Source organism: Mustela lutreola, chromosome 6 (assembly GCF_030435805.1).
Source record: "Mustela lutreola isolate mMusLut2 chromosome 6, mMusLut2.pri, whole genome shotgun sequence".
Lineage (NCBI taxonomy): Eukaryota > Metazoa > Chordata > Mammalia > Carnivora > Mustelidae > Mustela > Mustela lutreola.
Window position 1 is genome coordinate 114,830,206 of NC_081295.1, and position 13,557 is coordinate 114,843,762.

General features: G+C 36.8%; 1 protein-coding gene across 49 annotated transcripts in view; it reads left to right on the forward strand.

The window, feature by feature from the left end:
• RIMS1 (regulating synaptic membrane exocytosis 1) overlaps positions 1-12,017 on the forward strand; it is a 501,274-nt gene extending 489,257 nt beyond the window's left edge. For all 49 annotated transcript variants that reach the window (XM_059178404.1, XM_059178408.1, XM_059178427.1 and 46 more), the window contains 5 exons: positions 1,072-1,210; positions 3,458-3,570; positions 6,539-6,640; positions 7,459-7,598; positions 9,323-12,017. In XM_059178404.1, coding sequence (XP_059034387.1) covers positions 1,072-1,210; positions 3,458-3,570; positions 6,539-6,640; positions 7,459-7,598; positions 9,323-9,541 — 713 coding nt within the window. In that variant the 3' untranslated portion in view covers positions 9,542-12,017. The remainder of the gene's footprint in view (positions 1-1,071; positions 1,211-3,457; positions 3,571-6,538; positions 6,641-7,458; positions 7,599-9,322) is intronic.
• Positions 12,018-13,557: the final 1,540 nt, after the last annotated feature.

Here is a 13,557-nt window from a genome sequence, read left to right on the forward strand (position 1 = left end):
AAAACAGCAGTCTTTCCTATGGTTAATCTAGGAATGTTTGGGGGCACCTACTTCACAAAAGTTTTATGGGGGTTGGAGCCTTTCTGTGTTTATACACATACATAGATGCATACAGAGCATATATTAATGGGTATTAAAGGCTGCTGTATGAAAAATTGAAAGAAAATCAGAAATGTGTATCAAATGTGTAGATGTTAAAACTGGGGCGGGTATTAAAAGTCTAAGTATTTGTCTAACACTTTGATACTGTTCTAATCCGATAAGTGTTTTAGAATTTTATTTCCATGGTATGAGTAGAATGCCGGTTAGTGTGTCTCAAAGTGGCTTGAGGAGGGTTGCTCTGAACTTAGAATTTGTCAAGAAAATGATCGGTCATTATAATTCAAGATGCAAAAAGAGACTCACACCCAAAACTGCCAGTCAGAAGTCATGCAGCTGAGGTGACAAGCCATGAGAGAGCCGAAAGGCTTCGAGTTAAGATAATACCTGTCCTATGGAGCATAGGTATGCTCTGTGCCATCTCAAATGAGCCTGTGTATGGTCAAGTGTTTCAAAAAGCATTAAATGAAATACTACCATTTCTCTTTATGGGATTATTGATAAAATGGTCAAAACTGTGCTATTTTCCATGTCTGGTTCCCTGCGCATCTCCTCCTTTAAAGGACAAGGCCCAATCATTAGGTCTGTTCCCATACATTTGGAACACTCCAGACTGAGGAAAGATCTTTTAGGTTCTTTGGCCTCGTCTTTCCACATAATGCCGTTCAGTGCCAAATCCCGCTTTTCACTGCAGTGGTCACTTCAGCAGCAATATTACAATGAGCTCATTTTGGTTCACTGAGGTTCAGGCCGTCTCTGGGCCTGGGGCAGTGGTCTGCCCTCCACGACTACCCTCTTGGCCAAAGCATATGTTGGCAAAGAGATGTAGCTAACCAGATCATTCTCTTAGACTCTCTTTTTCTGAGTAAACTTTTAATTATATGCATCATTGTTTTATTTGCAGAATCAGTCAGTATTTGGGGAGAGATGGTCTAAACAAAACTTAGAGTTTCTTTTCCTCTCTCTTGTCAGAGTCAGGCCACAAGAAGTTAAAAAGCACCATCCAGAGAAGCACAGAAACAGGAATGGCAGCCGAAATGAGGAAGATGGTAAGGCAGCCAAGTCGAGAGTCTACTGACGGCAGCATCAACAGTTACAGCTCCGAGGGAAAGTAAGTGATGTCAGCACCTCTGTTTGGCTTTAGACCACCAGTTGTGTGGTCAAAGGTAAAAATAACAGCTGCCAGCGGTTTCAGTGGAGCTTCTCTACTTAACTAGGGGTTCAACCCTCCATGTTTTAAACAGCCTTACCTATTATGATATGTATACAGGGACACTCTGCTGCACCTGGTCACTCAGACTTTTCAAAGGTATGAAGAAAAGCTGAGTTAACATGAATAAACCGGTCTCCATCATCCAGAAAACTCACAATAGTCCCTTCCTGGATGTTTACTGTAGAAATGCTACATTTAATGGGTTATTTCATGTGGGAAAACTCATTATCTGGTCCAGTCACCAAAATCTGAATTGAAATTTAGAATTGAGAACTGATTTCCCATATTCCTCCTTCTCTCCAAACTATTTTTTTGTTTCTGAGTTGTTGGAAGTCTAACACTCTGATAATAAGCAATTATAATTTTTTTGTCTTTAAAACACCACTCATTTTTATCTTAGGAAAAAAAAAAAACCAGAATTTATCTTCCTCATTACTTTTCTTGTTAAAGAGTTTTAGTTAATTAATCTTAAAATATATCTTAAAATCTTAAAAATATATAACTAGATTTGTGTTTTGCTTACATGCTTTTACATATAGATCTCGCAAAAAAGAAAATACCTGCATTTTTCTACGCTTGAGAATTTTTCTGATAAAACCAAACTTTTACTGAGGTGATAGATCTTATAATTAAGAAATTATTAGTCTGCACTGGATTACTTGGGGATTGATCATGTACAAATTTTCTATAATTATTCACTTACTGCCATTCAGAAATCTCATTTACCAATCTAATAGTAATAAATTATTACTATATTATTATTATTATATTAATAATATAAATTATTACTATAGTAAATTATTACTATATTTACTCTACTGGCATTTTTTAAATTTTGCTCGGAAGATGAAATAAAATTATGCCAAGTTAATGTTCATGACATGCTTTCCTATTCCTGAAACTAGTGTTTATTTGATCAAATGATTTGTATGTATGCTCCCAGTAAGATATAGCTAAGAGCAAACATCAGCAGGAATGAAAGTTACAGAGATGAACTTGCTGACAAATGCCACTATTTGATGAAGTGTTATAATGTAATGTGCAAATGAAAGACAGGAGACATTATTTTCTGATATAAAACTAATAAATAATATTTACCTCCACTGTGGATAAGCCACTTAGGCTCTTACAGATTGATTTTCATAGTCTCCGAATGCAATCAAATGTGCCCTATCTATTCCCTTGATTATGAGGAAATAATACGTGAAAAAGCACATTGGAAACAATCCCTATAGAAATGTGTTTATTGAAAAATGCTCACTGAGGTCCCGCTACATAGCAAGCATGGTGCTTGTTGCCCAGGATACATCAGTAAACAAGAAGAGCACACTCACTGTCTGCTGGAGCTTCCAGCCCCGGGAGTTCAGGCAGTTGGGGTGGAGTAAGAAATGGACAGCGCCTGGGTGGCTCAGCTGGTTAAGTGCCTACCTTCTTCTCAGGTTGTGATCTCTGGGTCCTGGGATTGAGCCCCGCATCAGGCTCCCTGCTCGTCGGGGAGTCTGCTTCTCCCTCTCCCACTCCCACTGCTTGTGCTCTCTCTCTCTCACATAAACAAATAAAGTCTTTAAAAAAAAAATGCTTTATTTTGAAGAAAAAAGAAATGGGCATAGTCTAATCAATTCTCTCCCATTTGAACTGAATGAAAATCTCAGATAATATAAAAATGTAGTTCATTAAAAAATGAATAAATGAAACATTTTTACCTGTAAATAAGAATTTGTACTTTGCTATAACATATATTGAAGACATTATCAGGCACATTTTGAATTTAGCATTAATGTTACTGAATGTTCATGAACAATTATTTATGTAAAATTCATGATATAAAAATTAGTATCTCATATTTTATGTCAACAATATATTTATGTAGGTATTTGTATTTGTAAATGTCCAGAAAACTTCATATATTAAAAACTATAAGACACCCTCCTGAATAGAACATCAGCTCTTAACTTGAGAGTTTATTTCGACCTTTTCTCAGTCAGTGCTGAACTTCACATACTTGGTTCAGAGGCAGTGAATGCCAAGAGTCTATGTAAACTGCCTCATGTTTATGATTCGTGATCAGAATTAGTAGTCAAATGGAAATTAATAAAAGGAATTCTAGGAGATCTAATGTTTTTATTTTTATCCTTTTGCTAATAGCTTAATATTTCCTGGAGTACGACTAGGAGCAGACAGTCAATTCAGTGATTTTCTTGATGGACTGGGACCAGCTCAGCTTGTTGGCCGCCAAACACTTGCCACCCCTGCAATGGGTAAGAACCATTTTTCCCACAGGAAAACTGATGTTTCATGACCGACAAGGTCATTTAAAGTATCATAATAGTAATATAAGTAAGAAGCAACATTTGAGCAAGGGTATTGCTGGCTTCAAATGACTATTCTAATTTCTGATGCATGTTTCTAATTTGAGACATGATGTGAAATGAATATAAAGTTAGTCATAAATCTTTGAACTGTCAGAAAACTTTGTCAACATAGAGAGTCCACAACAGACCCAAATGTAAGATGAGGATAGCATTTCACAGCATAGAAAGATGATGGGTTATTCAGTAAAGAATGTTGGCAAAACTAAACAAACAAAAAAGATTAATGAAATTGCCTCCCTACTTCAGAACCTATAAATATATTTTATACTCAATTATAAAAGAGAACATGGGTGGAGAAAGACACTAGAAAATACTAAAAAATACTTGATGTTTCTTTGCTCTTGGAATGGGGAAAAATCTTTCAAAGGATCAAACCAAAGATAGATAAACTGAAAACTTCTACTAGCAAGATACACCCTAAATTAAGTTAAAAGGAAAATGATGAAAGGAGAAAATGACATGTAGCATGTACAATAGCTATTCCCCTGAAGGACATGAGATTCCATGGAATTCTCAGCAAAATGCATAAAAATAGGTCACCACAAAGGCACATCATCATGGACTCTCACAACACCAGAGATCGGAAAATCCTCTATTTTCTAAGAGGAAAAATAATTCTATACAGAATTATCAAAAGTCAGATTCCCATCAAAAGGCAGATTCCTCAATAATAATACGGGGATCCAGACGACTACTGTGTATTACCTTAAAAATTCCAAGTAACAGTTGATTTCCAACGTAGAGTACCACAGCCAGTTGAATTATCAGGTAAGTTTCAGGCTGGAATAAAAAATAACATACTGACAAAGGAAGGTCTCGGAATATTTTCCTCATACACAACATTGCTCAGAAAGTGACTAGAGGATATACCTCAATAAAATGAACTAAGTGAACTTAAAAATATAGGAACTAAAAAAGGAAAAAAAGATCCAGTAAATAAATGCTTTAACACAAGAGAGAAATGGTTGGGATACCCAAGACAATAGTGAGGAAAAATCTGAAGATAACAGCTGCAGCAAGCTTCAAAAGCAATTTGCACTAGGTGTTGTACACAGCTGATGAATTGTTGAGCTCTACATCTAAGTCTAATGATGTACTATATGTTGGCTAATTGAATTTAAGTAAAATTAAAATAAAAATAAATTAATTAATTAAATAAAATTTTGTCCAAATTGCCAGAATCCATAAAATAAAATTACAGAATACCTAATGTGTTTGATTTTTTGGAAGAGGTCAACAAGCAGGAGAGAAAAAGGGGTTGAATATATACATAAAAATGTATGCAGATGCTTTTTAAAAAGACACTTATTTAGTATAGGAAAAAGGAAGAGCTGTCCAAGAAACGAGACGTAAGCACAGTATTCTAGTTCATTCATTTCTAAGTAATGTTACATAATCATAATTATAGAGTCCAATATTGGGATAACAGTTAAGTGTCAAGCATATGGCAGCGGTAGGAATACAGTGAGAGAAAATGAAGTTAGAAGTCAATTAATAATATCTAAAACTGAAAAATATAGAAAAATACCTTATATGTATAGTATTTAGAAATAGGGAGGTAGATGCCAAATAGTACAAAATAAATCAGATAAAAATATTGAAAATCTTGAAAGCAGTGACCTTTGGAAGGCAAGAAGTTGAGAAAGATAATGGGACTCTTTTTTACTAATAAGAAGACTTATAGAACAGTTTTATTTTTTAACTAAAATAAAATAAAAACAAAAGAGAAGTCTGGGAGCTGAGGTCTAAAACAGAGTTATAAAACTAATGAACAATCCAGAGCCACAAAGTTGATCAACTGACCTGTCAAATAAAGAGAATTCACAACTGAGAAAATGGAGAGAATTTAACTAAGAAAAAAATTAGAAATAATTACATTTAGCATTTTCAGAAACTAATTATCATATCAATCAGAAAACGATGAGCACTTTAGTAAAAATGGCCAAAGGACATGAACAGGCAAAATGTAAACGGATACAAACTGAAAATATTTAGAGATATGTCTGTTAATATGCAAATTATCACTTTTTAACCATCCAATTGGTAAAAATTAGACATACTCCTAATACCCCTATTAGTGGGTGTGGAAAATGGAAGGATAGATACTTCTGGTGGTAGTGCCAATGGGCACAAGCTTTCTGAAGGGTACATAGCAATATGCATGGAATTTTTGATTGTCCATTTAACTAGACCCAATAATTTAAAATCTGTGCAAAAATTCTGTATAAAGCTGTTCATTGCAATATTATTTGTAGTAACGACAACATAGATAACTTGTATTTCCATCAACAGGGATCTGGTTGAGGTAATGACATGACCATTCACTGGTCCCTACGGTCAATGAATTGAGGATGTATGGTCACGATAGAGATAGATGAGAGATAGAAAGATAGATAAGAAGGAATAAAGGGAGAAAAGGAGTTAAAGAAAAAGTACTTATGAGGTTTCTAGGGATATTCACCAAAACATTAATAGTGGTTTTTTCTAGGTAACAGAAATACAGATAATTATACTTTTACTAAGTATTATACACTAGATTATATAAAGGATAAGAAACCCTACTAGACTAAAAGAGTAACTAAAATACTTCAGTTTTGTTGTTATTAAGTGATTTATAAAGTAATATAGGACTCTCATAACATGGATTAGTACCAGAAAAATGAAGGAAAACATTTCAAAACCTGATTTGGAGGCAGGGGGAAAAATGTAGAAGCAGGGAGCTCTAAATGGGAGGGGTTTTATCAAAATCATGACGATCACAATCTGGAGAATGTCGTGTACCTCTATTTTTTTTTTTTTTTAACTGTGTGTAACTGCAAAGAAGCTGAGACATTTGCTTCCTTTCCACTTGCAGGTGACATTCAAATTGGAATGGAGGATAAAAAGGGTCAGTTAGAGGTTGAAGTTATTAGAGCACGAAGTCTCACGCAAAAACCTGGGTCCAAGTCCACACCCGGTAAGGAAAGGCGGTATTGAGTTTGGACAGGAGACTCTGACATAAGCAAAACAATCAAAATATTTGCTGCATTTGAATTCTGTGTTCTCCATTTTGCATCATCTGACTGATTAAAAAGGCAGCTTTTCTGTATTCTTTGATTCTATAAAAATGGATCTGGGTTTTCCTTGTACAATTATTCTGTCAGAAAGTATAAGGAAGAGTATTATTATTATTTTTTAAAGATTTTATTTATTTCTGTGGCAGAGACAGATCACAAGTAGGCAGAGAGGCAGGCAGAGAGAGAGGAGGAAGCAGGATCCCTGCCGAGCAGAGAGCCTGATGTGGGGCTCAATCCCAGGACCCTGAGATCATGACCTGAGCCGAAGGCAGAGGCTTTAACCCACTGAGCCACCCAGGCACCCCGAAGAGTATTATTAAATTAAGAAAAGTTTAGCTATGATTGTTTCTTAGCGTGTGTTGGTTATTTTTTTTCTCCACATTTACAAATGGAATTTTTTTTTTTCAGTTTTAAGCATAAAAAGGAAACAATGAGCTTTCAGTTATATACCTGAATCGTGATGCCAGCTGTACCCCAGATCAGTCAGTCTTAGATTAACTTGGCAGAACTTTACTGGGAATGATGAAAATGCCAGTTGTGGTAACATTAAGAGTCTTAAGAAAGAGAATTTATGGAGCACCGGAAATTTGAAATGATTTAAACAGTCAACAGGAAACTTTTCACTAAGCATCTCTAATTCTCTAATAAGACATTCTCTAATCAAATCAATTTCACTTGAAGGATTAACTTCTTATATGTTAAATATTACTTTGTTCAGCTCCATACGTCAAAGTGTATCTTTTGGAAAACGGGGCCTGTATAGCCAAGAAGAAGACAAGAATTGCACGAAAAACCCTTGATCCTTTGTATCAACAGTCCCTGGTGTTTGACGAAAGCCCACAGGGTAAAGTTCTTCAGGTCAGTAACAGTGTGACTGTTTACATAGTAATGTCCACATTATTCATATAAACACTAAAGAGGTGGTCAAACATGAAGAGAATAGATTTCAGGGAGGAGAAATGTGACATCTTTGAGTAGAAAAAAATAGATTGTTAATTTACAATACAAACAATATGTAGTATTGAAAATATCTGATGGATCTAAGGGAAGACATAATTTTTATTTTCTCTCCCTTCTTTTTTGTCCTCTCTCCATCACCTCCTTCTGCTTTTGCCCTGCCTCCCATATCCCCTCTTCTCGATAAGTAAGTTGGTAGGTAGGATGGTAGATAGGTAGATAATCAAGACCAATGATGCTAATGGTTTATTGAGCATTACTGTGTGCCGGACATGGGATACAAAGAGGAAGGAAGGAAGGAAAAAGCGAATATTCAGGACTGGTGAATGTCAGATACATTGTTAAGTAACTGCATACATTAATTACTTCTTTCTTTTTTTTTTTTAAATTTATTTATTTGACAGAGAGAGATCACAAGTAGACAGAGAGGCAGGCAGAGAGACAGGGGGAGCCAGGCTCCCCGCTGTCAGAGAGCCTGATGTAGGTAGGGGCTCGATCCCAGGACCCTGGGATCATGACTTGAGCCGAAGGCAGAGGCTTTAACCACTGAGCCACCCAGGCGCCCCCATTACTTCTTTTTTTAAAGATATATTTATTTTAGAGAGAGCACGTGGTTGGGGAGGGGGAGCAGAGGGAGAGAGAATCCCAAAAAGACTACATGCTGAGCACAGAGCCCAACTCAGGGCTCCATCTCATAACCCCAAGACCAGGGGTCAGATGGTCAACCGACTGCACCACCCGGACACTCCATTACATTACTTCTTTTAAACATTTTAACTATCATGTGCCTAAAATATCATAATCCGCATTTGAAAGATTATGTATGAGGATCACAGAGATTAAATAATTTGGCAAAATTACTCAGTAAATTGAAAAGGCATGGTTCGCCACTCCTGCCTGTATAAGCGGGTGAACGAGTTCAGTTGAGAACCTTCACAGATGACCAGAAGAGTGGAAAACAGAATTTAGGAGGAGGAATAAGTGTAATCTGACTCCAGTGACTCAGATGACTGAATAAGTCATCTGACTCCGGTAGGAGCTGACCCAGATTGTACTGCCTGTAAACTCTCTGACTTCTTAATCATCTGATCAAATCAGGATTGTCACACAAATTTTCAAAAAGCAATGACTTACAATTATTTTTCAACCTGTCCCTTCACTACCAAATACATAATATAAAAGAACTGTAATGCACATTCTCATTCTTTATACATAGTCCATCGTATACACACTCCACTGGACATTGAATTATATGTTGTTTTGCCCGGCTAATTTGCACAAATTTTAATTTCTATATCTCTCTGGCCTTCACATCATTACTAGATAGTAGTTACTCAAGAAGGTATTGAATTTGTATATTTATTTCTTTAACATGTTTATGTAGCTAAGACCCCTCATTGACTAGGGAAACATTACTTGAATTCTATCAAATCTAAGTTATTGGGCAGTGTCTCTTTGAGCACCTTATTGTTAGTATCTTTCTGTCTGTTCTACCTTCTTGGTATCAGTTACATTCATTTCCTCTGCTTCCCTGACTGGCCCACTTTGACAGAAGAGTTGCTTTCAACTCTGCAAATGTGAAAGAAAGTGACATTCAAGTTTCATTGCGTTTTTCTGTCTCACAGGTGATAGTCTGGGGAGACTACGGCAGAATGGACCATAAATGCTTTATGGGTGTGGCTCAAATCTTGTTGGAAGAACTCGATCTATCCAGTATGGTAATCGGATGGTACAAGCTGTTCCCACCATCATCCCTGGTGGATCCCACACTCACTCCCCTAACCCGCCGGGCTTCCCAGTCATCTCTGGAAAGTTCAACTGGGCCTCCCTGCATCCGCTCATAGTGAACTCATACCAGAGTCATTCCAGTGAAACTCTACCTTTCAGGATAATAATCTGAACCAGATATTTCATGATCAAAAGCATTGTTGGAGACAGACAATCAACTTGTGTTTTGCCTGTAGTAGTTTTTCAATAATATGTCCCACTTGTTGTTTAAAACCTGGCTTCATATGACAGAACAAGGCAGTCTATCAAATTACAGTAAGAGTCAACATGCTAGTGAGAGTCACTGATGCTTCTGACAAACAGAAAAAGAGTAAACTTCAAATCCAGACACACACGCGCGCGCACACACACACACACACACACACACACAGAGGCATGCACACACCCCAAACTGAACAAACTGGAAACTCTCACTCTGAAAAGTTGTATTTTACATGTTTCTGCACAGACCACAAGCAGTGTTATTTCCCTGGTGTTTGAGAAGTTTTGTTCTTCTGTGTGTTTTATTTGTGTGCTATTTGTTGGGTTTTGGTTTCTTGATTTATTTTTCACTGTATTTGTTATTTCCACTTGTTTTTGGATGTCATGACAGGCCTCATGATGCTTACAAAGACCCTTCCTTTCTTTCCTGAAAAGCACCAAAAAAGGGCTGAAACAGTCTCTGTGGCATCTCCCCAAAGTGTTCAACATCTAGGCAAGATGAGGCCAATGAAGGGTTTCGCTGGCTTTCATTTTAGAATCCTTCAGTCTTGTGTGTGGAAATCCAGAATACAAAAAGTTATATTCTAAAACAAATAATCACAGAACCACTCTTCTTAAATGAAAAATAATCTGTGTTCTAAAAAGTTAATTTATTTTTATCATTGTCTTTTATGGAAGACTTTTAAAGAAGTCAATCTGCAACTAATGCTGGGAATTAAAACTAACTGCATAACTGTACTTTGGGAAACACTCCTTGTAATAACTTTTTCTTCCTGATATCTCCCCAAAAGAGTATATGCTCATATGTTTAAATCATACTTTTGACTTCCCAGAATGGTGACTAGAAACAGATTTGAGCCTAAGACACTTTCAGCTATGCCCAGGCTTCTCAGCCATGTCTCAGTGTGGACACACCCATCTGCCCTGGAAAGAGCATGGTATGAGCTGTCCAGTATTCCACTGGAAATTCCAGTTGAAATATTCTGCACTAAAGTAATGTTTTTATCCAATTTTAGTTTACATTTCTTTGAGATTGATGCAAGCACAAAGCTTGATTTTTTAATGCAAAGTATCTTACTTTGGGGGTGGGGAATAAAACAAAGTCAAATTTCAACTTGTAGTTTCTTCATTTGAGTTTTTCTTGGCCTTGAATTTCCCTTGTGACATTCTGTATACGTGCTACAAACTGCAGACTCTGCAGGTGCATTGATATGTTCTCCCTCCTTTTATGAGTCATTCAATTTTTGTGATCACACAAATAGAGCAGCATGACTTGGAACTGTTCAAAGCTGCATGCACATTTTGTAAAAAATAAATAAATAAATAAAATAAAATTTAAAAAAATTAAAAAGAGAAAAAATGGAAAAAAAAAACACAAAAGATTATTTAATAATGTATGTTAGTTCCACATTAGGCCAGCTTGTATGTTGCATGTACTTGTACAGTTTGCTCGTTAATTACTATAATGAAATAACCAAGAAATCTAAGCCATTCATTTTTGTTATAGACATTTTGCAGATTTTAGCCAGACTCTGTCTGTGAGTTTGGGGTGAAATGTCTATAGATGGACTTTATTTTTTACCCTCTGGAAAACGTGATGTAGTATGGACCAAATTCCTTCTAATTAATATTTTGGTGTAGATTCCTACCGTGGGGCTGTACCACATGTAGACACTGTGTACACACTAGGTTTTAATCCATAGACATACTGCCTGCACCAAGTGAATTATTTATTATTATTTACACATGCCAGATTTATCTGCCCGTCATTCCACAGGGCACAGACTGACCACTCCTCACCATGCTGAGCAGGAAGAACTGGAGCATTGGTGCACTTCTACTAGATTCCGTTCTGTCTTAGTGGCCAACAATCAACTGATTATAATTGGATAGTATCTTTCTATTTTGACCACTTGTCTTAACACTCCCCTGTGCTTTTAAAATGAACAACTCATGTATGTAAACATGTTTAATAAAATTTACTTTTCATGTCAGTTGGCAGCCATCCGTGTTCTATGTTTTGCCAGATTTCCATTGCGGGTTCTATGGTGCAAAAATGGGAGCCAGATCGTGGGAAAGGGAGAGTGGGGTTTGTTGTCTGCTGTGGGCGTTTGAGTTGACTTGTCACTGCACTATATATGTCTTCATCTATGCCCAAAGGGTACTTTGCATCACATACAAGTTTTCACTTTGTCAGCCTGTCTAAGTGAGCACATGACTATACTTCTGAAAAGTGGCATTATTAAAAACAATAAATCTCAGTAAGAATCAAATGGAAGGTTGTTTTTCTGCTGCTGTTTGAGTGTGCTAATAAAAGAGACAACTCTCTTGTGCAATTGCCAAATCATTTCCAGTTATGTGACATAGCAGAATGTTAACTCCTGCGCCTCTCATTAAAGCACCTGGTACCTCTTTCCATCTTTCCTTGAACCCCTGACTGATTTGTAGATCTTTGCCTTAGATTAGGCCAACTGAATAAACCAAGCAATCCATTAAAATATCTCCAGAAGATTTTAGGGAGTAAATATATCTTCAAAAATAGTAGATGCGTCTTTATAAATAATATGTTAAAAGAAAAGTTATTCACTTCTTAATTTAATGACTCTTCTTATTCTCCAAAAGTGTGTTCATGTATCTCATAATCATCACCCTCACAAAATACTTGGTAAGCAATAATTTCATATTGCAGTTTTATTTGTAGTAAAACAACTGTTGGGATCTAGTCTCGACCTTTTAAAAGCCCTTAATATTTTTATAGACCATACTGGCTTTGACTTAAAGCAAAATAAATACAACTAAATTAATATCAAATTTGAGACAATTAAACAATGTGAAACATGTCACCACATTAGTTGTTTGAAGTTTTTTAAACAGTTGACTGAATTTTACCCTATTGAGTCAATCAGTTGTTTGGTCTACAAGACGTGAAATTATCTGTTAGGTTGGGTCGAGAAGACAAACACAACAGATCAGTTCAGTTTACAACAAGCTGTCAGAGCTAAGCTGCTTAATGCACATAACTGGCGGGGGTGGGGGGAGGTGGGGCAAGTCTGTCTTAAAAATAGGAGGCAACTAAATACAGCCTTAAAATTCTTTGTCTAGACAGAGACAGAAAAGCAGGAATCCCTCTTCAAATCAGGTAAGTCTTCCTGGCATGATGGCTTCAGGGTCTACAGTGGTGGAGAGGACGTAATGGCAGGAAAAGCAGTTGTGCTGTCTTCATGGTTTCTTGCGGACTCTGACAACTTAATATCCGGAAATCCGGGGCGCCTGGGTGGCTCAGTGGGTTAAGCCACTGCCTTCGGCTCAGATCATGATCTCGGGGTCCTGGGATCGAGTCCCGCATCGGGCTCTCTGCTCAGCAGGGAGCCTGCTTCTCTCTCTCTCTGCCTGCCTCTCTGCCTACTTGTGATCTGTTTGTCAAATAAATAAATAAAATAAAATAAAAAAATATCCGGAAATCCTAGCCTCAGATACATGATTTGATCATTCTTAGCTAATATTATTAAGGGCTTGGTTGGGTACTAGATGTTCTGTTATTTACTTGGAATGTAAAAATCAAAACAAAACAAAATTGACCTGTCTTAAAGGAGCTCTTTGTCTACTGAGAGAGATCATGACATAAATAATCACAGCAATGTATTTTGATTTGTGTACAAAGGACTACGGAATTACCTTAGATTCTCACAATGACCCTAAGAGTTAAGAACTCTAATAATCCTATTTCACACAAAGGATCTGCAGCTGGAGAAGCTAAATAACAAGCCAAAGGTCACAGCACTGGTTAGTGATGAAGCTGGGATGTGAACTAAAGTCTGACTCCAGAGCCCGCCCTGCTAAACACTTTGCATCCTCCATTATGCCTGACAGT